Source organism: Peromyscus maniculatus, chromosome 9 (genome assembly GCF_049852395.1).
Source record: "Peromyscus maniculatus bairdii isolate BWxNUB_F1_BW_parent chromosome 9, HU_Pman_BW_mat_3.1, whole genome shotgun sequence".
Classification (NCBI taxonomy): domain Eukaryota; kingdom Metazoa; phylum Chordata; class Mammalia; order Rodentia; family Cricetidae; genus Peromyscus; species Peromyscus maniculatus.
The window spans coordinates 114,434,373-114,457,809 of NC_134860.1; the positions used below are offsets into that span (position 1 = coordinate 114,434,373).

At 38.4% G+C, this 23,437-nt stretch overlaps 1 protein-coding gene across 1 annotated transcript in view; it reads left to right on the forward strand.

Annotated features, from left to right (window-relative positions):
• The window catches only part of Gpc6 (glypican 6), a 1,071,780-nt gene that overhangs the window by 254,919 nt on the left and 793,424 nt on the right, over positions 1 to 23,437 (forward strand). Inside the window, exon 2 of the mRNA XM_006994688.3 lies at positions 16,390 to 16,548. Within this exon, the coding sequence (XP_006994750.1) occupies positions 16,390 to 16,548 (159 nt within the window). The remainder of the gene's footprint in view (positions 1 to 16,389; positions 16,549 to 23,437) is intronic.

The window sequence follows — 23,437 nt, forward strand, 5'->3', positions numbered from 1 at the left end:
AAAATACATCGTTTTGACTATTTGTACTTCTGGAAAATTTTATTTATTCGTATATTTTTTTGCATATCCTCAAGTAGTCTATATATTAACTGCATGTCTAAAGTATATTTGGCACTTCCACATCTAACTTATCTACAGTAAACTTTAGCTCTGATTTTAAACTCTGAAGTTTCTTCACTGGTTTTAGTTTGAAAGTTCTGTTTAAAGATGGGAAGGCATATTAAAGTATATTCCACTATCATCATAGTGGTACTATTTAACTTGTCATTCCTTTTAGTGTATATTTTATGGTATTAGGAACTCCAAATTTGGTGCCCAAATACTAATATTTGTAACTTTACCTTGAGTAATATTTTTGTTATATTTCCACATCTGTTGGGATGTAGGTGTCCTCTAATTTTTTGTTTCCACATTTCCTTCTTCTTTCGTTGTATATAAGTCTTCTTCTTGAGCTGTCTTTACTTGGAGTTTGATTCTATTATTATTTAGGAACTAAGCTAATGAAAGATTTGTTTGGGGCAGCAGGCTCAGTTTTACCATCCTGTAGAAGATACCTGTTTACTTCCTCTGTCTTCCCTAACATTGTTCAGAGCTGCTGGCATTAGGGCACTGATTGGAAATAATACAGTTTGTTAGAGCAACATGGATGAATAATTAAGCAGTGAAATAAGAGAATGAATAAAGGGGAAAATGAGTAAATTATGAATGAGAAGAAACGTTTGTGAGTTTACTGGAATGATACTGGAATAGCAGTGAAAATATTGTAGCAAACTTGAATACAAAGAAAGGATAGCCATAACCATAGATATAAAGCAACAAAACATAAATAAAATAGCAATATAAATGTAAATGTATAAAAAGAAATAATATGAAATAGAATGTATTATTCCTTTGGTTTCTTTTATCTATCTATCTATCTATCTATCTATTTATTTATTTGTTTGTTTATCTTGGAATGGTATAGTTTTTGTGGACTCCTCTTGTGATCTTTGTATCAAGCACTGCAGCTCTGGAGAGGACTCCCAGTCTAAGTAATGCAGACACATTAAGTTAACTCATCCCACCCAGTGATAGGGAAATCAGTGTGGAAAGTCCACTTTACAACAGAGTTACCTGGTCTGACGTCCTATCAGTTACAACTTTCTCGCTGATATTTTCTGGTTCTTTCATTCAATGTGTGGGACTTTCTAGATTGAGAGTCTCACGTAGTGTGGAAGATGTACCCACATATGTTTACCTTTTCTCTGGGAGAAATCTATGCTGCATCTGGCAAAGATGTCCTCATGTTTAGCACGGCACTCTTGAGTTCTGGTGTAGCAGGCACAGGCAATGGCCAGAGTAGTACCAGTCAACTGATTGCCAAGTGCTCCATGGATATTTCACTTTGAGCTTCTGGTGTGCTCCACAGCCTGCTCTGTTCTCGAGTTCTCCTCTCTCTTCATGCCATATCTGCCTCTGGTTGTATCTCTGGCACCTGGATATTCTTTCTGCCAGTTCCATGCTCTTGCATGTCCATTTTCTAAAGGGAAGAGTACCTCCCTGGCATCCACTACTGACCAGCATCTTCATGAACTGCACGGTAGTGGCTTGGTCAGTTTATTGCTAAGAAAAATCACCAACACCACCACTGCCCTCTTCACACCTCTTACCTTTTTCTCTTACAGCAGATGAGTCTATTATTTATGTTCCTAATAAATGCTTTACTGGTTACACAGAAGCAACTGTTAATCCACCATTTCCATTCAAGTCTATTCTTCATATCCTTTAAGACACTTTTCTATTTAAATGTCTAAGCTTGAAGTTATTTTAAAGAAAGATCAATCATGTTTAAAATTAGAATCAAGGAGGAGCTTACCACCTTGGTAATTAATGAGGAGAATGGGGTCACTGGACATTTTCAAGCACCAAAGCCTCTGTGTGTGATTTTTTCTTCAATAGGTAACATGAACTATTATGTTTTGGTCATGTGAAGCAATCAATGCATTACCTAAACAAGCACTCTCCATATGAGGTTACAAATTTAGCAAAAATAAGGCAACAAAACATGTTCATTTTGTATAGGATCTTCTGCTGAGTGTTTAAAGGTTGTTTTTTGTCACTAACGCCCTATACCCTTTTTAGTAGAAAAATCTGCATGTGATTTTTGGCTAAATGTGGAGATAGGGTGTCCTAGCAGAATTAGTTTAGGAATGAATTTTATGGGAGCTGCAAACCTGACTAGAATCCACCATTCCATATCACACAAAAAGTTCCTCCTATGACATGGGAACTATGAAAATCAAAATTAATTTGGAGGCAGAAGAAAAGAGAATTTATTTGGATTCTCTACTGGATGCATGTACCCAAACTTGCCAATTTCAGCCATTTCCAGTGAAAGGTGATGAAGCCATTCCTTGCCTGAGCATTTTTTTTTCTCCACAATGCGTTGGGAAATGTGTTTTAAACACACCCTTCCTCCTTCTGAAACAGGCCACTAGTTTAGGACTATCAAAGCCCAATTTTGTGTTCAGAAAAGAGAATGAACCCGAGTACCAGTGAACTGGAGCAGCTTTTAGGAGTGTACTTAGAATAACAGTTAGACAACGTTCTTCTCACGCGTTCACACAGGCTCACTCACCTCTGACTCTTGCCTCCCATTATGGGAATTTCTCCAAGCAGTTCATAGTGCTGTGTTAAATATGCTGGCTTTGTTCTGTGCTGCAGCCATTTTTCTTTCCTGCTTCCATCCAGAAGCTCTCAGCAGAAGGAGGTCTGAGGAATGTTGAGCTTGATGTTAATCAATAAGATTTTCAAACTGAAGGCTATGCCAAATTTTCCGAGATAATTGATTATTGTATACATTACAGGCACATTCATAAAGTATTTCCAGCCAATATTTGTTAAGACAGAAAAAGTGGATGAATGTATTGATATTGTGAATCAACAGCCAATGACTATGGACCAGTAACTCATATCTCAATGACATAAAATGTTGTTATTCTAGAATTTGAAGGGGTATTACGTTTAGTTAGTCTAAGTCTCTTCATGACAGATATATCTTACAGATCCTTCTATCCTTTGGCACTATTATGTTGTTACTGTTGTTTGTATGCCACCCCCCTGCCATGAATGAAACCTTCTAGCAAAATAAAAACACAACCTCTTTTGAAACTTTCAAGCATCCTTCACCTTATGCCAACATGCATTCTGTTCATGGTGTACCTACCCTAGAACCTAAGTCTATTTCACTACCAACAGAAAATATTCTTGTACAGTAATCATATACTTGAATTATCCAGGGATGTGACAATACTCTTATTCTAGAGAAAAAAGTATTTGTCATATTTTTGCATTTTTAACAAGTTACCATATTTTCTGAAATGCTGAATTTTCTGAGGTAGTGTCTGTGCAATTTGTGATGTGTAAAGTGCTGTTACAGTATGCCTTTCTTTTTCTCTATTTGTAGCTATGTTTTTTTCTTTATAAATAAAACATCTAGCTTTTTTTTCAGTCACCTCACTTTTTGGAACAGATACCTACTTATTAACATGGATATTATTTTAATGGCATGCTTTTACATTTTTACCTTTAAAATATCATTGTGGGATTACATGCATTTAATTATTATGTATATGGTAGTAGCATTAGCAGTAGATTTTTGTAAATTGATGTAAATGGAGAGCTCAATTACATTTTCATAAAGGTAGTTTGAGTGGCAGCATACTTAAAAATAACCATAAAATCAGTCTGTAAGGCAGAGTTCCTAGAGCCCTCATTAGTTTTGCTGCCTGCCCTGGATGACGCCATAGTTTAAAAAATGCTCTTTTTAACAATTTCAAAGTGAACTTGATATTTTCAGTGGTTTTCCATAATGGATGTCTATTACTTACATTGTTGTAATGATTTATTTCCCTTAATCATTGAACCAAAATATATAAAAAGTCATTAAGTGCTGGGTACTGAGCCAAGTATTAGTAACATTGTTGGGGAACTGAGTGAGAAATCAGTTCTCCAGTAGATCTGCTTCTTCTAGAAACATAGATACATTGGAGTGCAGTGGACTGTGAATTGAAGAACTTGTGCAGTTATGGGCCAGTATTGGAATCTAGACTCTAGATCCTGAAAGGTTAGGGGAAGTCCTGAAGTGATATGTAAGTGAGAAATAAAGAGACACAATAGAAGCTGGGCGGTGGTGGCACACACCTTTATTCCCAGCACTCAGGAGGCAGAGCCAGGCAGATCTCTGTGAAGTCGAGGCCAGCCTGGTCTACAGAGTGAGTTCCAGGAAAGGTGCAAAGCTACACTGAGAAACCCTGTCTTGAAAAACCAAAAGAGAGAGAGAGAGAGAGAGAGAGAGAGAGAGAGAGAGAGAGAGAGAGAGAGAGAGAGAGAGAGAGAGAGAGAGAATAGAAAGGGGAAAGTATGAAAGGGAGGCTCCTGGTTTCTTACCAGGTAGAATAGTCTCTCTAACCAAGGTCCAGGATAAAACTGAGCACACAATTCGGGGTCTGGCAATTTTCTGTTTGGTCGACAATTTAAGGACAATGGTAAGAAATGAATGGAAACTTAGGTGTTCCTATAAATGGCCAGGAGTGACGATGCATTAAACCGAGGAGTATAGGTGGGAGAATTTGGTTATGTTGTGTATGTATCTTAATCGTCACAGTGGCAATTGGTATAGATTTTGTTTGGCTGTTTCTTTCAGAAGCATTTTTTAAACTTATTCCTATAAGTTTATAAGGTCAGGTGGGATTTCTAAATACTTAACCTCATGAAAACAGGCAGGATTTTTGTTAGGATGTTTCTTTCAGAAGCATTTTTTAAACTTATTCCTATAAGTTTATAAGGTCAGGTGGGATTTCTAAATACTTAACCTCATGAAAACAGGCAGGATTTTTATTAGGATGTTTCTTTCAGAAGCATTTTTTAAACTTATTCCTATAAGTTTATAAGGTCAGGTGGGATTTCTAAATACTTAACCTCATGAAAACAGACAGGAATCTTGAGGTTATAACAGACACCCAGATCATAGACATTCTACATGAAATTTAAGTTGAGTTTAATTGTTTCACTAAATTCTTTGTATATGGTTTCATTTAATGTATTCTTATATGTTTTCCCTTCTCCCAAGTCAGTAACATGATATAGAAAGTTTAACCATAGACAGTAAACCTTCCCAAAGCCATGGAGAATGTATTCACCTGGGCTAAACTTAATTTTTCTGAAACAGCTTTCCCCCCAAGAAATATAATGTCATCTCACTCTATCCTTTACATTAAAACTAGGCTGTAGGTCAAAACTTTCACAGTAATGTCTAACTTTGAAAAGCCAATCTAATGGATAGAGAGTTCCTGTAATTTAAATCATATCGACTCATTCAGTTATTTAGTGTCTTTGGGTCTAACTGTTGGGTCCCTGCAGGGGTACATAAGGTTTTCAGTGGCATTATGGAATCTGTATAGCTGTCAATTCTGCCTCCTTGATCGTCACTGTTTAAAAATAAATTTGCTCAAAGAGAAACAGTGGGAAGATGAAGGAAAAGCCATGAGTATTTCACCATCACTGGTGTAGCTCTATTAAGATTATTTGAGAATTTAAAAAATTCGTATTGATTTTTTTAAATATAAACATGAAGTTTATTTGATATTTATTATATCTAAAAATATTAACTAGAAAATGAAAATTTTGGATATTTGCATGTTTCATTATCCACTCTAAGGAAACACCAAGAACCATCTAAAATTGTTTTATTTTATTTTATTTTATTTTACAATACAATTCAGTTCTACATATCAGCCAAGGATTCCCTTGTTCTCCCCCCTTCCGCTCCTCTCCCCTTCCCCCTACACATCCCCCATTCCCACCTCCTCCAGGGCAAAGCCTCCCTGGAGGACTGAGATCAACCTGGTAGACTCAGTCCAGGCAGGTCCAGTCCCCTCCTCCCAGGCCAAGCCAGCCAAATAACCCTGCATAAGCTCCAGGTTTCAAACAGCCAACTCATGCAATGAGCACAGGACCTGGTCCCACTGCCTGGATGCCTCCCAAACAGATCAAGCCAATCAACTGTCTCACCCATTCAGAAGGCCTGATCCAGTTGGGGGCCCCTTAGCCATTGGTTCATAGTTCATGTGTTTCCATTCATTGGCTATTTGTCCCTGTGCTTTATCCAACCTTGGTCTCAACAATTCTCTCTCATATAAGCCCTCTTCTTTCTTGCCAATTGGACTCCTGGAGCTCCACCCTGGGTTTAGCCATGGATCTCTGCATCCAGATTCCTCAATCATTGGATGGGGTTTCCAGCTCAACAATTAGGGTGTTTGGCCATCTTATCACCAGAGTAGGTCAGTTCAGGCTGTCTCTCGACCATTGCCAGCAGTCTATTGTGGGGGCATCTTTGTGGATTTCTGTGGGCCTCTCTAGCACTTTACTTCTTCCTATTTTCATGTCGTCTTCATTTACCATGGTCTCCTATTCTTTGTTCTCCCTCTCTGTTCTTGATCCAGCTGGGATCTCCTGCTCCCCCAAGCTCTCTTTCCCTCGACCCTTGCCCTTCCTTATCCCCACTCACGTCATTCTCATATTGATTTTTAATCTTTCTTCTTTGGTTTGTTTTTAACATTGAACTGAGATATTCACTTCCCTTTAACTGTGTGGAATATTGCTTTAATTTCAAGAGGGTGGTTGTTCTTATTTCCCTCAGGGTCTTTATTTCTCTGTGGTCAAGAAATGACAGCTGTGCTGTAATCACACAAGTGTGTTGATGACAATGCTGGGTTCCAGTGCTGCCTCCTGGCTGGGCACACTGGAAACCCCTGTTTGGAGAGGATGCTTGAATTTATTACAGTGTTTGAAGCAGTGTCATTTTAAAGATCAAGGTCCCGCTACACAAGTTTCAGAAAGCCACCCCTTGCCCTTTATTAATTGCAGAAGAAATGCCTAGGGATGAGGGCTGTCTCCTTTATAGAGGCCTCCCATCAGTCATCTGTGAAATAGAGACTGATGCTATTTACCTATGGGCATCCATCTTCAATGAGCAGTGGGAATTAAAGCAATTATTATAAATTAATGACTCTGTGAGTTGTAAAAGGTTGGATATTATGGAGTTTCATTGTCATACAGGTAGACAATTACTGAAATATACACTTGTGGACGGCACTATAGATCTCGTGACATTTCCAGCCACTCTGCCTTTTATTGCCTTCTTCTGTATGATACCATCAGTGTTGCAGTCATGGTTTTACAGATGCCCACTGAAAGTGCAGTATTTTATAGAGGAGAAAATAATTTTTCATAAAAGCTTACATGCAGTTCAGTTTGATTAGACTCTTAATCACTCTCACCTAGACTTGGCCCCTGTACTGAATCAGTCTGTGAACTAGTTTACAGCTATTGAGCTCTGAACAGTAAATCCCAAGTTTTCAAGTGAGCTGTCATATAATTTAGTAGGAATGCTGATCCGCTGTTATCAAGGTCAAAAACAAGCACTTTGTAAATTGGTTTATTGTCTATCACCACAGCATCACCAAATTCAATTGAAGAAATGGTAACTTGGAGTAAGCAACGATGAGAGAGGGATTACAGAAGCAATAAACTTGAAATTGATCATCATCCATGGGTGAATTTGTAGGAAGCAGTTGGTTTGATGGATGCAGTATGGGTCACAGAAAGCAAAAGAAATAAGTCAGCATCTTGGTCAGTGGAGCTACAGAAGGTTATGGGAGCTGGTGAATTATGATTCCCCTGTGTTTGGCAAGCAGATTTGGAGAAGCTTAATAGATCTTGCCAGGTTGGTCCATAAAGATGAGATTTGGAAAAAGGAGAAAGATTAGAGAAGATGCCATTCACTCTGCAGGATTAATTGCATCTGAATATGAAAATTTGGGTGGTCTGTAAGGGTGCCAGCAGTCTGAGGAGCTCTGAAATTTGCAGCATGCTAATGAATGCTACATAAAAATTCCTGTTAGAGGCTAGTGACCAGCTTCTCTTCAGAGCACCAAGAGTATTTGGAAACTTAACCTATATAAATACTTTTTAGAAAGCAAGGAAAAGCTTTAGCATATAACTCCATAGATATTTTATATGGATGCAGAAGACATAAAGTCTATTGAATCTGAGTGAGCATTAGCTATGTATGGTTTGTGAACATGCATTGTTCAGTGTGCTTTTTCCTATTTTCCCTTTCTGTCTCGTCTGCATATAACGCGAGTCTTTAACTTGCAACTTTCAGACGTTTTACCAAAAATTATCATAAGAAATGTATAATGCAATCTAATACATACATAATATATGTGACTATAGTAAAAGCTTCCAAGAAATATACTTATTTGTATGATGAACTCTGAAGTGTTCTTTTTTTTTTAATTTTAAGCTTGATTGTTGGTGGTTCCCTCCTAAAAGGTTTCAATTCCTACCTTTTAAAAGACATTAGTCAGAGCAAAGAGAAGGGAAACTCCTACTTAGGTGAATTGTAGTCTACAGATATATAGAAAAATATTGCTGCTACTTGACTAGAGATCAAATAAGCAAAGATATCATCATACAACCCATGACAATAATATATTCTTTTAAGACCACCAAAGGCTGGGAGATGGATAAGTGTCCAGATATGTATTCTCATACAACGTGTATTTATAATAAGAGAAAACTTGTCATGGGTGCAGTTATCTACATTTTACTGCGATTCTTAAGTATAAGATCTCTCGGTATCTCTTAACATTAAACATAATAATTGTCAGACTACTCATGTATTGTGTACCATGTAAGAAATGAATGAATGAGTGACTAAGAATCACATGTACTCCAATAAGTAGATTGTTGTTTTGTTTTGATTTGATGTTTTGTCTTTTGGTAATACTGCTTAGACTTAGGACTTCCTCCACGCTAGGTAAGCACTCTACAGCTAAGCTGTATCTATCCTCATCTTATGTTTCTTATGGGAATTCTGACATGATGTATAGTAGAAAAATGATTTGTGTGAAGGAATAAGGAGGTATGCTAGCAGTGAGGAGAAACTGATATCTATGGAATAACGCACTTTCAGTAGTTTATATCTTTAGTGCAAACTAAGAGCTTCTTTTCCAGCCATGCTTTCTGTCTGGGGACATCAGACACGCCAGAAATTATTTCTGTCAGCATGGTTCCTCTTGTACAATAAATGCCCTGCTATGACCGATGGTGACCCTCAAAGTGTAGGGAGTCTGGGTTCCCATAGTCTGCCCTTCAGAAACCAGCTATCCAAGTCCTCCCTCATGTGTCCAGAACAATGTTGACTGTGCTCTGACAGTTGACAATGATGGGGAACCAGTTTTCCTTTGCGGCCAATGAGTATTTCAAACACGGGTCTTTAGAAAGGTAGTGAAAATGGCAGATTCTTGTAGTCTGTGGGCATTGCTATTGGATGTGGGGCTTAACTAAGTGGAGAGAGCCAGCCAGCCAGCAACCATGCATATTACTTTAGCTCCACTTGTTGATGGTATAGTCCGACTTTTGAGACGTGAGGGTCAGACTATCAGTTATTTGGAGAATTTCCAACATACTACCCGAGATGATACAGACAAACAGCCCTAGACCTAGTGTTTCCATCATGCGAGTGATTTTTAATGTAGTAGAGAGTCTTATTATGTAGAGATGAGAATGGTTACAGGAAAAATTCTGGTCAGAGTGGACAAGGAACACGACATAGGGAGAAAGGGAGTCGGCAGTGCTTGGCGGTCTGACTTTTGAGACGTTATGTTCAGATAGTCAGTTATTCGGTGAAATTATCACTAAGCATAGGGATGACTAAAACTACACAGAGAAAGCAGGAGCAGAGGAATGGGATAATGGAGACTGGCCTAGGCTGCGCAGCGACATAGGGAGAAAAGGCAGTCGGTACAATATGATGAAACACTATTTCTTTTTTTTTCCTTTTATTTATTTTACAATGCCATTCAGTTCTACATATCAGCCACAGATTCCCTTGTTCTCCCCCTCCCGCCCTCCCTCCCCTCTCCCCCAGCCCACCCCCCATTCCCACCTCCTCCAGCGCAAAGCCTCCCCTGAGGATTGAAATCAACCTGGTAGATTCAGTCCAGGCAGGTCCAGTCCCCTCCTCCCAGACTGAGCCAAGCGTCCCTGCACAAGCCCCAGGTTTCAAACAGCCAACTCATGCAATGAGCACAGGACCTGGTCCCACTGCCTGGATGCCTCCCAAACAGATCAAGCCAATCAACCCTCTCACCTATTCAGAGGGCCTGATCCAGTTGGGGGCCCCTCAGCCTTTGGTTCATAGTTCATGTGTTTCCATTCGTTTGGCTATTTGTCCCTGTGCTTTATCCAACCTGGGTTTCAACAATTCTTGCTCATATAAACCCTCCTCTGACTTTTCTACTGCCAGTCATATTTCCCATGCCTACTGGATGTGAAGGAGGACTTGTTCTATAATCAATGCTACTGCACAGCCCCTCCTAAGTTGACATCTGGGAATGTGGGTTGCTAGGAATCAATCACATTGAAAATATTTATATGGGAATTTGGACAATTTGGAAATGACATTGGCATGCACATTGCTTTTAAGTAAAATACCATACCACAAAATGATCTGTGGAGCTAATGGGTAATATTTGATAACACACCATGACTTGACTTTAATCCCTCAGATATCAATATTGGTTGTCACTGAGATGAAAAAGAGTAACTTCCATGTTCCTAACCCTTGGGTTACCTTTATAATAATTCTAGGCAATTGGAGCAAGCACCACTGTGGGAAACTGAGGCAGTGTGGATTAGGCTGAGGTTCTTAATGCCCCTGTTTCAGAACCCTCTGTGTTTGTATGAGGGCTCTTCAGAAATCCACTATTAACACTACACATGTATGTGTACACATATGTAAAACTTGTACATAAATATGCCTTGGGGTTACTTTGAAAGATTGTCTCATATGAAATGAGATGTTAGCAAGCTCACAGGAGGCAGAGCAACATGATATTCTGAAGACTAAGGCAAGAGATGAGGCTGTAAACTTGAGGAAAAAAATCTCAATGATGCTTCAGTTGGCTCTGACATCCTTTCTAAGGATAGGTTAAGATTCTTACATCATTAATCATAATGTCCTTCTTAAGGCCAGCTGGTTGCATATTTTAATTGCATCCTCAAAATGCCTTATGTCAGCTCCTAGTTCCTTGTTTGAATTGCCAAGTGCTATAGTCTAGCCACACCTACATAACTATTCCAGTATCTCAATAATCTGTCCATGACATTGTAGATCAGAGAAATATGAAACATTTCATTTATTATCCTGTCCAAGTACAATGTGAACACTCTAATGCACTCAGCAGCCATTTAAATCACAATACATTATAAAAATACTTTCATTTGGTTATTACTGGTTATTGTTTTGTAATAAAACAAGTTAACACAGAAGTTTCTTAATCCAGGGTGAAATGGATGCTGCCATGCTCATTTATGCTCTAATATAATTTCCCTTTGCTATTTCTGAACTAAATTGTAACAAAGATTTAATGCCATGGAATGGAATATAATATACCCTAATCTGAAAATATAATCTACCTCCAACAAGTGCTTTTTTGCTGTTTCCTACAGACATCCACATTCCCTTGTAGATTTAAAATATTCCATTTCACCATTGTAAGTTTGCTACTGTGCTCCAGTCAGCATTGCTATCAGTTGGCATGTCTACAGAGTTACTTATTAATTAATATACTTTGTCTCATGGAGTCATAGTATTAAGGTTTTTTAGTGGTACTGTAATATACAACTATAATTTTTCAGGGTTGCTTTTTGTAGAAAGTTACATATGTTGAAGCATTTAAAATTTTCTTATGAGATGTTTTTGTAATTTTTTATAAATGATTCTGAGGCATACTATAAGAGATATTTGTATATGAGTGTTTCATGACAGCTATCTATACAAATTCTGTAGTATCTTGTGTTTAGGTAGTATTTTTATATGTTATAAGTTGTGATTGCAAAAATCAATAGGTTATATACATTTAAGACAAGGAGAAAAAAATGGATTTTTTTTTAAATTGACCAGTTTATTAGCAATGTAACAATTTCATGACATAGAGAGCCAGACTCAGATGTCACTGTTCACTCCCATGTTCTCTGTGTCTTGTTCCTTGATCACGCTGACAGAATTTCTTCTGTTATCATTATCAATCCTGCACAGTCAGGCCCTCCGATTTGTGAAGATCAGTCACACTATAGAGACAGTAGGTCTATGGCAGTTTATGTGCATCATCCTGGGCAGTGTGTTGGAAACTCTCCCTGTGTAATTCTGGGAATTAATTAAACAACCTTCTTGATTGCATTTTGCCCTGGAGGATGTGGGAATGGGGGGTTCGGCTGGGGGTAGGGGAGGGTGGCAGAGGGGGGAGAACAAGGGAATCCGTGGCTGATATGTAGAACTGAATGGTATTGTAAAATAAAATAAAAGGAAAAAAAGTTATTTTTATAAATTTTGTTGTGAAATTTTAGAAACTCATGAATTAGCATTTGAAGCCCTTACTGGAGCCGTAACATCGAACCACAGCCATAGAGTTGGTTTGAATAAGACCCTCCAAAGCAGAATATGAATCTTAGTTTTCTCACACTTGTGGGAAAAAAATAAACATTTTTAGTATGTTGATCAATGTCCCTAAACAGTAGCTGCCTTTAAAGACATGAAAGGATCATTTATAATAAATCTTTATAGTGAAAGATTTTCAAAAAGTACCCATTTGGATGTACATTTAAATTCATGGAAGTAAATTGTAACCAATCATTTGTAAAAGTGCTGATTTCTTTTGCTTGGCCACACTTGGTTGTCATATGCAGGGATTGTAGAAGACCAATCAGTCCAAGTATGTTAACTCCAATGCAAACTATTTCCCCTTTGAGAAACTCTTGCTAATCCTTAACTTCTTCTACAATGTCTTGCATCCCTTCATCTGTTTCCTTAGGCGATTTGCCCAGGTAATCAAAGTGATTATTTATATGTGGAGATACACCAAATGATAGGCACCCATGCCTCTCTAACATACATTTAAATTCACTATATTTCAAGAGGCAGACAGTGAGAGAACTCAGAGTTTAAAGATGGCCAAATCCAAAGCAAATGCTACCATTCCATCAGACAGCACTTGGAGGTTTAGGAATACAAGTACTTTGTAACATCTTGCCATCTTTAAACTTTTTAGCTTCTAATATCCAGCCACCTAGCAAGGGCCTGGAGAGTAATCTTCCTTAGGATTCTTAATTTCCAGAAATCCCTAAAATGTGGTGGGCTGCAGTCTGTCCTGCTCCTCCTTCCGGGCAGGGCATTTCTGTTGCTTGTTTGGGATTCCCACTCTGAGGTCCCCAGGTTGTCACCTGCAAGGTCAGTGAGTTTATGGTAGCAGAGCTGCAGAGGCTGCCTCACTTGGCTAATGAGGTCCTGCTGTCTGCTGCCCTTAACCACTGTGCCACTCACCAAGTCTAATTTTGGCAGTTTTCAGACCCAGGGCCATGTTTGGAGGGAGTGGGATTTGGCAGAATCCAATGTCTGCTGTCACCACAGCATCTTGGTGTGGAAAGGAACATCTGGGCAGGCTGTGGGGAAAAGATATTGTACAGCTTGACATAATTGAAGGGGACACATAGAGGGAGGAACAGCCTCATCTTTTATTTCTTGGAATACAGAGGACAACTTAAGATCTTATTTTATGTCTTTGAGTTCATTGTGCAGTTTCTTGTTGGAGATCCCTTCTTCCACATTTAAATATTAGCTTATTTACTTGAAAATTTCAAGGACCAAAAAATTCAAGAATTTACTGGCATTAACTCAGCTCCCCCAAGGAATGTCACCTTATGCCATCTCTCTTGTCTGTGCTTGTGTTAGGTCTTGTGACCATGAACCTATCATAGTCATTCTCCCATACAATCGATCAATCAGTGATTGATGCGTATATGTACACTTTAAGTTTTAGCTGTGCATTTTCTTTACCTGTGGCCTCTAATGTTGATTATCATTAGCAAGACCTGTTATGTCTAGCTAATCTCCAGGTGAGATAAATGATATATCTAGTTATATATCACATATGTTATAGAGAATCTAAGTAAGTAGATAAATGAATGTGATTGGGAAATCCTTAAAGACCACTTTTTCTCTCTTCATAATTTGTAACTGAAATTACTATTAATTTATTAAATGTTTCTCAGTGCTGAAATTACTCAAGCTGAGAAATGTTTCCATAGTCTGTCTTAGATCTACTTTTTTCATATGTAGGAATAGCTTTGAGCATGGTCACAGAAAATTAAATAATTTATTATTGCAGGCTGTGGGGTTTCTATCATAACCACATTCATAGAATTCTATGTTGATAGAGTCTATGAAACTATGCAGAGAACAACATCAACTGGGGTGTGTTGTTGGCATTTTATCTCCTGATACTTGAATTGGAATTTTAGAAGACTTCGTCATAACACAAACTGTTATTCTTTGATACTTCCCCAGCTAAATCCACAAGATCCATAGAAATGGGGGTGGGACTGGATTTAGCATAGAGCCATGAATGAAGAGTACTAATGTACCCCTACCCAAACATGATATCAGAGCAAAACAAATTTTCCTAAGCCCCTCATTTTTTGTGTGTTTTTGAATATGTGGTTGCATGTGTGTGCATACATGTGTACCTGCATGTGTTTGCACACATATGTGCTTAGGCCTGTAGCTTGCTGTATGAAAGTGCCTCTCGTGGTTCCTCATTGCAGTATTATATTGTTCATGGAGATTAGAGATATGCCTCAAGGGTCAGCTCAGTTCCTTCATATTGGAATTTTTCCGGGCAAACCGTAGAAATGGTGATTGACAAACATGCAGGGAGAAGGCGTAACTAGAGAAGAGGAGAGAGAGTTAGGTCCTTTCCTAGTGACATTGTTTTCTATGCTTAGATAAGGTAAATGCAGTGGTCTTACCTGCTGTAGTTTGCATGTCCTCAGAGTCATTTTGTCTGAGGTCAGAGTCCTGAGAGGTGGTTTTGGGGCAGTAGGAGAATGTGAGCACCAGATGGACTTTTGAAGATCATGAGAAACTTGATTTTCTATCTCCTTATCTAATCCCACCCCTTCCTCCAGCAAATCCTCAGAACTTCTACTTTTTCAGAATTGACTTTCAAAGTGTATTATTGAATAATTAAAGCATATAGCACATGTTAAGTGATGTGATACAAGATATATCTTTCTATCAAATTCTGCTCCCACCTAGAGGAATGATGAACCTGAACTGGATATTTCTTACTCTCAAGGGCGATGGGTTTCCGTTTTTATTATAAAAATTTGCGTGACTTTAATAGTCTCATACCATCTTAGAAGGCACATAATTCTACCTTTAATATATAAACTTGGAAACCTGTCATCCTGGTTGTATTTTCATAGGGAGCTAAAGTATCAAACTGCTTGCAGGTATGTGAGACACTCTACACTTCACCCCCGGCTGCAAAAAACTTTTATTTGTCCTGTTAAACATTATATGTGAATTTAATAGTCATAGCACTAAGTACTCTTTCCTTTGGCTTCAATGCCCTAGAGTGAATGTCAGAGAGTGAATTTTGGTTTTATGGAGCAGGAGGTTCAGTTGATATTTCTTCCTCCTTCTAGACACTCTGATAAACACTTTTGACCCTATCTGAGCCAATTTCATTGGAAATTCACATTCTGTGCAGTAAAATTCCATTTTAATTTCATGCAGCAAAAGATCAGCTCCTCCTTTGCACTAAAGAAAGTAATGTTGTCAAAGGAAGTGGCCCAGCATCAAATCGGCTGCATTAACACAAGATTTCCTCCCTTTAATCTACATTTCAATATGATACCAGAATTAGTTAAACTCATCAGTGGCCTCCCCCTTCCAAGACAGTTTCTATCTGACAAGAAATGCGTGGCACAGGAGAAAGCCATTAAAAATACTTGCCCTCTCGCCTCTGCGTTCCCACAGACATCCTGGCAGGAACATACAAGCACCTCTAACCATCGTCTGTTGTCCCTGTTGCCTTACAGACTTGTGGTGATAGGGCTCAGAGTCGTTCACCTGGTTGACATTTCTTAAGACAAGCACACTTAAGACTCTCTGATCCCTCTTGTCACCTGGTGTTATTTGGGACATTTCAAATAAATGCAGGAAGGGAAAAAGAAAAAAAAAAAAAGCAGGTGAATTTAGAGTTTCCACACACCTGCACTCAGTTATGTGGTGGGTCCAGAGTGCAAATATCAGATTTAACTTAAGTCTCATGAGGCCTTGGGAGTGGTAAACACACGGATGCTGAGGTCCAGATTGGCTCCAGGTGGATGGCTGGGGAGGAGAGGGGACAGGTGGTCCCTGGATTTGAATAAAATCTCCCAAATCTACCCAGAGTTCTTGACATTTCATACTGACGTTTCCCTTCTTCTCCTTTGCAGGGGAGCACTTACGCATCTGTCCTCAGGAATATACGTGCTGTACCACAGAAATGGAAGACAAATTAAGCCAACAGAGCAAACTCGAGTTTGAAAACCTCGTAGAAGAGACCAGCCATTTTGTGCGTACCACGTTTGTGTCAAGGCACAAGAAATTTGATGGTAGGTGTAGCTGGGTACCCCTCACTATGTTTCTGCTGTGTTTTTAATATAAGGCTGTTGTTCCTCTACCAGGACAGACATTTTTATGAGAGATGGTTCCATTCCCTCTCCAACATGTATAGTATTTGTCTGTGTTTAGGAAAGACATGGACATTCTTGACAGTATAGTGTTTTATCATAATGTCACGGGAAAAGACAATCTGACTGAACAAAGCTGTCATGTGCTTATGTTCTGCCTGTGAGGTGGCTCAGCAGAGTAAAGTGCAACATTTCATAGTTTGTGGGATCCAAATTCAAGTTTTCTTACACTTTAACTTGTCTTCAGTTTTCCATTGGGAAGTTTCACTTGAAAAGTCTTGTCATTTATAATTATTTGCACTACTACATACCTAAAAGAGTAGACTTGTCTCAATGACTGTGACATGGACTGCTTTATTTTAGCATTTTCTATGCATTAGTATGAAATGTAGAAAGTATACTTTCTACAGCAGGTGTGATGCATTTCGCAAAGGGTATTGACTCTCATTTCCAGATCATAGATAAGCACCATTATTTCCACATTTTAATAAATAATTTTTTGTGTTAGAAAGCACAAAGAGGCAGGACAATTATCAGTATCATTTCAGCTTGAGTTTTCTGATCCCAGCCTCAAAATTTTAACAGTTTCAGTACAATAGCAGGTAAGGGTATGTTTTCAGATGATGTATGGTTCTTACTGGTCTAAGAAATGAATGGACTATGCTATGATTCACTGTGAGCCAGACTTGCAAGTTGTGCAAGACTTCCTTATTCTCCACTGGACATGTTCCCCTGCCCGAGGCCAACAAGAGCCTATTCATTTTTTTTTTCTCACCCTCTTCAGTCAGAGAACCGCAGATCCACTTGGAAAAGACTTGCCACTGTTTTCATTTGTTTTCTCTGTAGTAAGTAAAACAGCCTATCTCATGGTTGCTTTACACTATTCTTGTAACACTATTGCCTTTCAAATTTCTTCTCCAAGTTATAAAAGTGTGGGTGCATGGATGTACTCTGGATGATGCTACATTTTCCATGCTGGTGATGCTTCATCTTTTCTTCAAGGCTGTTTCAGTGCCTTCACAGTCTTTTCTCTTGCTTGGCATATCAAGTTATCTATGGCTGTATGTGAAAGCAACTCCTTATTTAAGTGTGATGCTGTGAATATTTTTCTCTTGAATCCAATGAGAGAGCACTTGGAGGTTGCCCTTGATTGACATATTACAAGTACAGCAGCATTCAGGATCCTCTGGGTTTAGGTGGCCACAATTTATCATTACACATTGAGACATCTTGTCTTTGATTGCAGAGAGCAGCTAAGTGTGAGCTGCTGCTGCTTTCTTTTCATCTTGTGTTTGGAAACTAATTCTAATGCATTTCCAAAGCTGTTCTCCAAAATGATGCTGGTAAATCTGGGACAGAATTTTGAGGCTGGAACATATCTTTCTCATAAGAAAAAATATTAGATGGCAACAAGCTTCATGGAAGGCTTGCTATTTCTTTTTATAGAGAAGGAAAGCTATTCAAGTAGACCAAGCCAGATACTTCTGGTATTGTATCAATTAATCTTATATTAATTAATCTTATATCTCACTTGTCTTAATTAAGAAGCCCACTTTTAAGACAGGTGAGTTTTACATTGGGTTAATGAACTTTGAGATCTGTTGTCAATCACTGTGACAAGGACATTGATTTTGCCAGGATTCTATCTGACATGGATGATGCTCTCTTTTGTCGCAGGTGTATTAGATTGCCAGAGGAGAGAAGTCAAGATATTGTTAAAGCAATTTCACCAGATTTTAAACAAAACCTAAATGTGATCTGGATGAGTATGACCTTGGAAAGCTTATTATTAAAAATAAGTATAAAGATATATGTACAGGATAGTTACAGTAATGGTTTCTACCTTTCCTTCAGTCTATTCTGTTGTGTAGTTGTATGATCTATTTTCTTAGACCATAAAGGTGACCCTGCCAGTAAACCTTTACAAAAGACAGAACATTCAGTGGAACTCTGGGCATAGTGCATACTAGGCAAGCCCATGTGCCTCTGAGCTGTATCCCAGGTCTTTGCCGTGCCCCTCCCCCATCTCCCCTTGTGCTGTCCCTCTCTCCCTCTCTTTTTTAAGAAAAGTCACTCCCTCAAGGCATTTCCTGGTGACTCTAAGTGGTTGTGACCACAGAAGAATTATCTATCTGGGATAAGCTGTGGAATTGTGGAATGTTACCTTCTGGGTTTTATTTTCTCACATAAAATCAATGTTCCTATGAACATCTCAGACTTTAGTTTTAGAGACTCTTAATTTTGTGAGTCCTTTTGCATTATCACTGAAGTCTGGTATCCAAAACATTCCATTAAAGATTCTGCCCATGGTCCACTCTCTCAGAAGTCTAGCCTTCACATTTATAATTTACTTGTCTTTGTTAGCTATGTTTCTCCATAAGACAGAAACTACCATTTAATTTATATCTGAAAACATTGATTCCTTTGCTCATTAAGGATAACACCAAGTTCACTTGCATGTGGTATATGTGATCCAGTCCATAGTACGTATAGAGAATGATATCAGTCACAGTGCAGAATAGTCTCTTATTGTGGCTTCTGTATTATTTAGAAATGTCTTCTTTCCATTTTGTCTTTCCCACCACCACCCAATCAATCATTTTGATTCTGTAGGAATTTGAAACTTATCGTAACACCACATACTAGTATGGCTGAATATTTTTCTCAGTTGTTAATTAATATTCTGGGTAATACTTAGAGGATACTCTTGTGTATAATTGTGAATAGTTACTGGTGGGAATATAACTATGAATACATTTGAATTCTTTCATAACTCTCTATTAAGTTTTCCTTGAAGTCCTATTAACCTAATTATCTGAAAGACAAGGAATATATGCTACCACATATAGAAATTGTATTCTTTGGCAGATAATTATCTGAGCAGATATTTTTCTTTAGGGATAAAAATTAGAAGTTGCCGGGCGGTGGTGGCGCATGCCTTTAATCCCAGCACTTGGGAGGCAGAGCCAGGTGGATCTCTGTGAGTTCGAGGCCAGCCTGGACTACCAAGTGAGTTCCAGGAAAGGCGCAAAACCACACCGAGAATCCCTGTCTCGAAAAACAAAAAACAAAAACAAAAAAAAAAAAAAATTAGAAGTCAACTGGGGTCTAGTCCCTTCAAAGCTCAATAGAGCTGCTCTCAACACGCTTTGTTAGTAAGCCTACATTTCTGGTCCGCTCCATACATTAAAATTGCACACAGAAACCAGCCGATGGTACTTAGCTATGTTCGCAACTTTATTTCCTTACTTCTAACCTTCATCTGCTATATAACTCAGAAGTTCAAAAACAAGCAACTAGGTTATATAAAAATGTCAACAAGGAGAGCACCATCCTCGTGTATTCACTCACAGTGATAGAATTCTGTGTTCGGTGATCACTGCGTCTGTCCAACTTGCATTTGTGTCTACGTCTTCACTGCTTTTATTCTTCTTTGTGACTTGTTTGTTAGGTTCTACTTAGTAAGCCTTCTGAGAGTGGTAATAGTTGCCAGAGGCAACACATGGCCTCATTCTTCACACTGTAAGATGCTTGCTCCAATCATCAGGGGTAAGCTGAAATGCAGTCACACACCTATCAAGTGGCAGAGTCAAAATTCTGTCTGGAGCTCAGCATTCTTTCTTGTTTACTGCCTTCTGCTACCTCTACCCAAAAATCTAGTTTCCATATGTGCTGACATTTCATGGTCAACAGACTAGCTTTGCCTCTCTCTCCTATGCCTGTCCTGTCCTGATGATGGTAGTGAGAAAGTAGAAATGATTTTCAGGAAAAAGAGAAGAGGAGTTAGAGGTATTTTTAATCCAAAAAAAAAATGGAAAGAAAGACAATTACTCACCTAAATATAGTTCAACTCTCCGAGGAGCTGGGAGCCTCCAGAGGGGAGGTGCCTTGCCAAGTTTCCATCAACGAGGAGGAAACCAAGATTGTAACCTGATACCTACATCAGTCATAAATAGCAGCATGTAGGAAATCAATATTTAGTTTATTTGTTTTGAGTAGACACTGGCAACACTTTACTGATGCTTCTTTAACAAAACAATTGCAATAATTGTGCACTTAGAATCTAGCCACAATTTTGAAAAATATAGAGACAGTATTCAGTTGACCAAAATGGTTCCAAAGTTTAAAAGATTGCAAAAACAGCATTAGACTCAATGGAGGCATGTTGTGTATCCTCCTTAGCTTATGCAGCCAGCTGGATTCTATCATAGTGTAGGTAGCTGAACTCCTTCCCTAGAAATGCCTGTCTGACACAGATTATTCAGATAGAATATTTTTCTTGAATTGACATATTTTTCAACCTGAAACTTACAGTTTGAACTTTCTATGAAGGTTTTTTGTTTGTTGTTGTTTAGTATTTTCTTTTTGATCTTATTATTGAACTTTTCTTCCTGATTCTTATTTATGTATTTTAATGATATACATTTGTCCAGAGTTTTGGCACCAAACACATTTTTTAAAAGCAAACTAAAAACAAAAGAATAGTGATTTCCATTCTTATGCAGAACGTATTCTATAGCAACACCCTCAGAATACCCATTGCAGTGAAAGCAGAAATTATTTATGTACCAAGGTGTAGTATTTTCATAGTGCAAGTCGGCTCATGCTTCCTTTTAAAATATCATTTCTCATCTATATACCATAGAAATGACAATAATGTAATGACTTCTTTAAAATATAGTCTAATTTTCTCAGAGAATGCACTTACATGGAAGAGAAAAAAGGGGGATTTCCATATGGTGATAGACTCTTCCATATTTTCTGTCATATGGGTCATATTGTATGTGTGAGAGAGAGCATGTATGTATAATTTCAACTTGAAAAGTTTCCTATACAGATGGACAACTATCAGGTAAGTGTGAAGTGTATGGACTGATGGCTAACGATGACTAATGTGTCTTCATTGCTTTCAGTAGATCACCTTTTGAGAGCGATGTAAAGGTTTAATTTTATTATTAAAACAGTTTTGACTGGGCATGATAGTGCACTTCTGTGATGCCAAGTGGACAGATAGGGGCAGGAAGGTCAGCCTGAACTACATATGACCTTGTCTCAAACCAGAAGAAAAATGAAAGCCCCGAGTAGACCTGTATCCTAGAGTAGACTGCTTTTGAATATGGACAAAGTAGTGAGTCATTCTCTTAGAGGTACCAGGCAAGACTTCTTGGAGGAGCTCACTATCAACACCCTAAATAATGGCTTAAGAATGAGTTGTCATAATCAATGCAGTGGCAGAGACACATGACTCCACACAGTGTATATGCATGCCCACACACATGTTGATAGCATAGTTACTGTTGATTCCCTCCAGCTAGCCTAAGTTTATCAACATCTAGCCTATATTTATTTAGGTATGTATTCTTCTGAGGTATCTTATTCCTTGTATCAGCCTTCTAGTGTTTTGTAACAACCACACAATTAGAGCACATAAACAAGAATATTTTTAATTCATTTTGGTTTAGCGATTCTAATTTGTGTTCAGGTTGACATGGCTAAAAATTAGTTGGGTCTGTTTTTATATACCAGCTATTCTTCAAGGAGCTGCACTCTAACATGGGCATTTTTATTTCTTGGTAAAACTAGGAGAGAGACAAAAATGTTGAGGTGAGGTGTTCATTGAAGTTTTAAGTGAAATTGATACATGTCATTAGTAGGCTAAAGTGAAACTCCTGGTAATGATCATTTCACCTAACTAGTCTATGGGGATGGAGAATAGAAAGATTGAATTTCTCTATATCCCTACATACTGTCATTCTTTGTAGCAGGAATCTTAAAAGGTATTATTAATAAAAACAAACCTGAGGCCAGTTATTGGGGTAAACACTGGAAAATCAGAGAGCCAGAACAAGCCACAGCTACCTCACCTTCCCAACTTCTCAGCTGATCCTGTCACCTCAGACTGGAAGCCTCTGTGTCCTCATCCAGAATTAATTTCAGCTGAACGGTGCTGCTCGAAAGCCTGAAAGCCTAACCAGCCAAATGCTTCCATTTCCTGGTCTTCATGCATTATATACCTTTCTGCTTTCTGCCATCACTCCCTGGGATTAAAGGCTCACTTCTTGGGATTAAAGAAGTCACCATGCCTGGTTGTTTCCAATGTGGCCTTGAACTCACAGAGATCCAGAGGAATTTCTGCCTCTGGAATGCTAGGATTAAAGGTGTGAGTGCCACCATTTTCTAGCCTCTGTATTTAGTGGCTGTTCTGTTCTTTGATCTCAGATAAGTTTATTAGGGTGCACAATATTTTGGGGGACACAATACCACCACAATTCTTAACTGTTTCCTATTGCTTATCCCAAACAATATTTACTGACCCACATTGGATTTGTTTTTGATATATTTCCCTAGAAATTCAAGAGTAGTAAGTGTTTTCTAAATAAAGCATATTTAGACAGGCACAATTTTATAGTAGGGTCTTCTCTTGTATATCAAAGCACACTGAAGGATATCTATAAAATATTACATGTACACACACTGTTCCCATTTCCATTATGTTGATGTAAGAAGAGAGAGGTATAATAATTCAGCTTCTTGTGCTACTTGTTCGTTTGTTCATTGTGTTATCTATAATTCATAAGGGTTATAATGCTAACCATCATAGGAAGCAATTAGCTGAATGCCTCCTTTATGTTTTCTAGGTCATCACCACAGTGACATGTGCTCCATCAGCAGCATAATCTTGAGGTTAGAATGTTTGGGATGGAGTTTAAAAATCACAGAAATGTTCTCTCTGGCATCAGAACTTTCCCCAAGCACAGGCCTAAAAATGAAAATGAACTGAACAGGGATTTCACTTGGACAGAGATCAGGA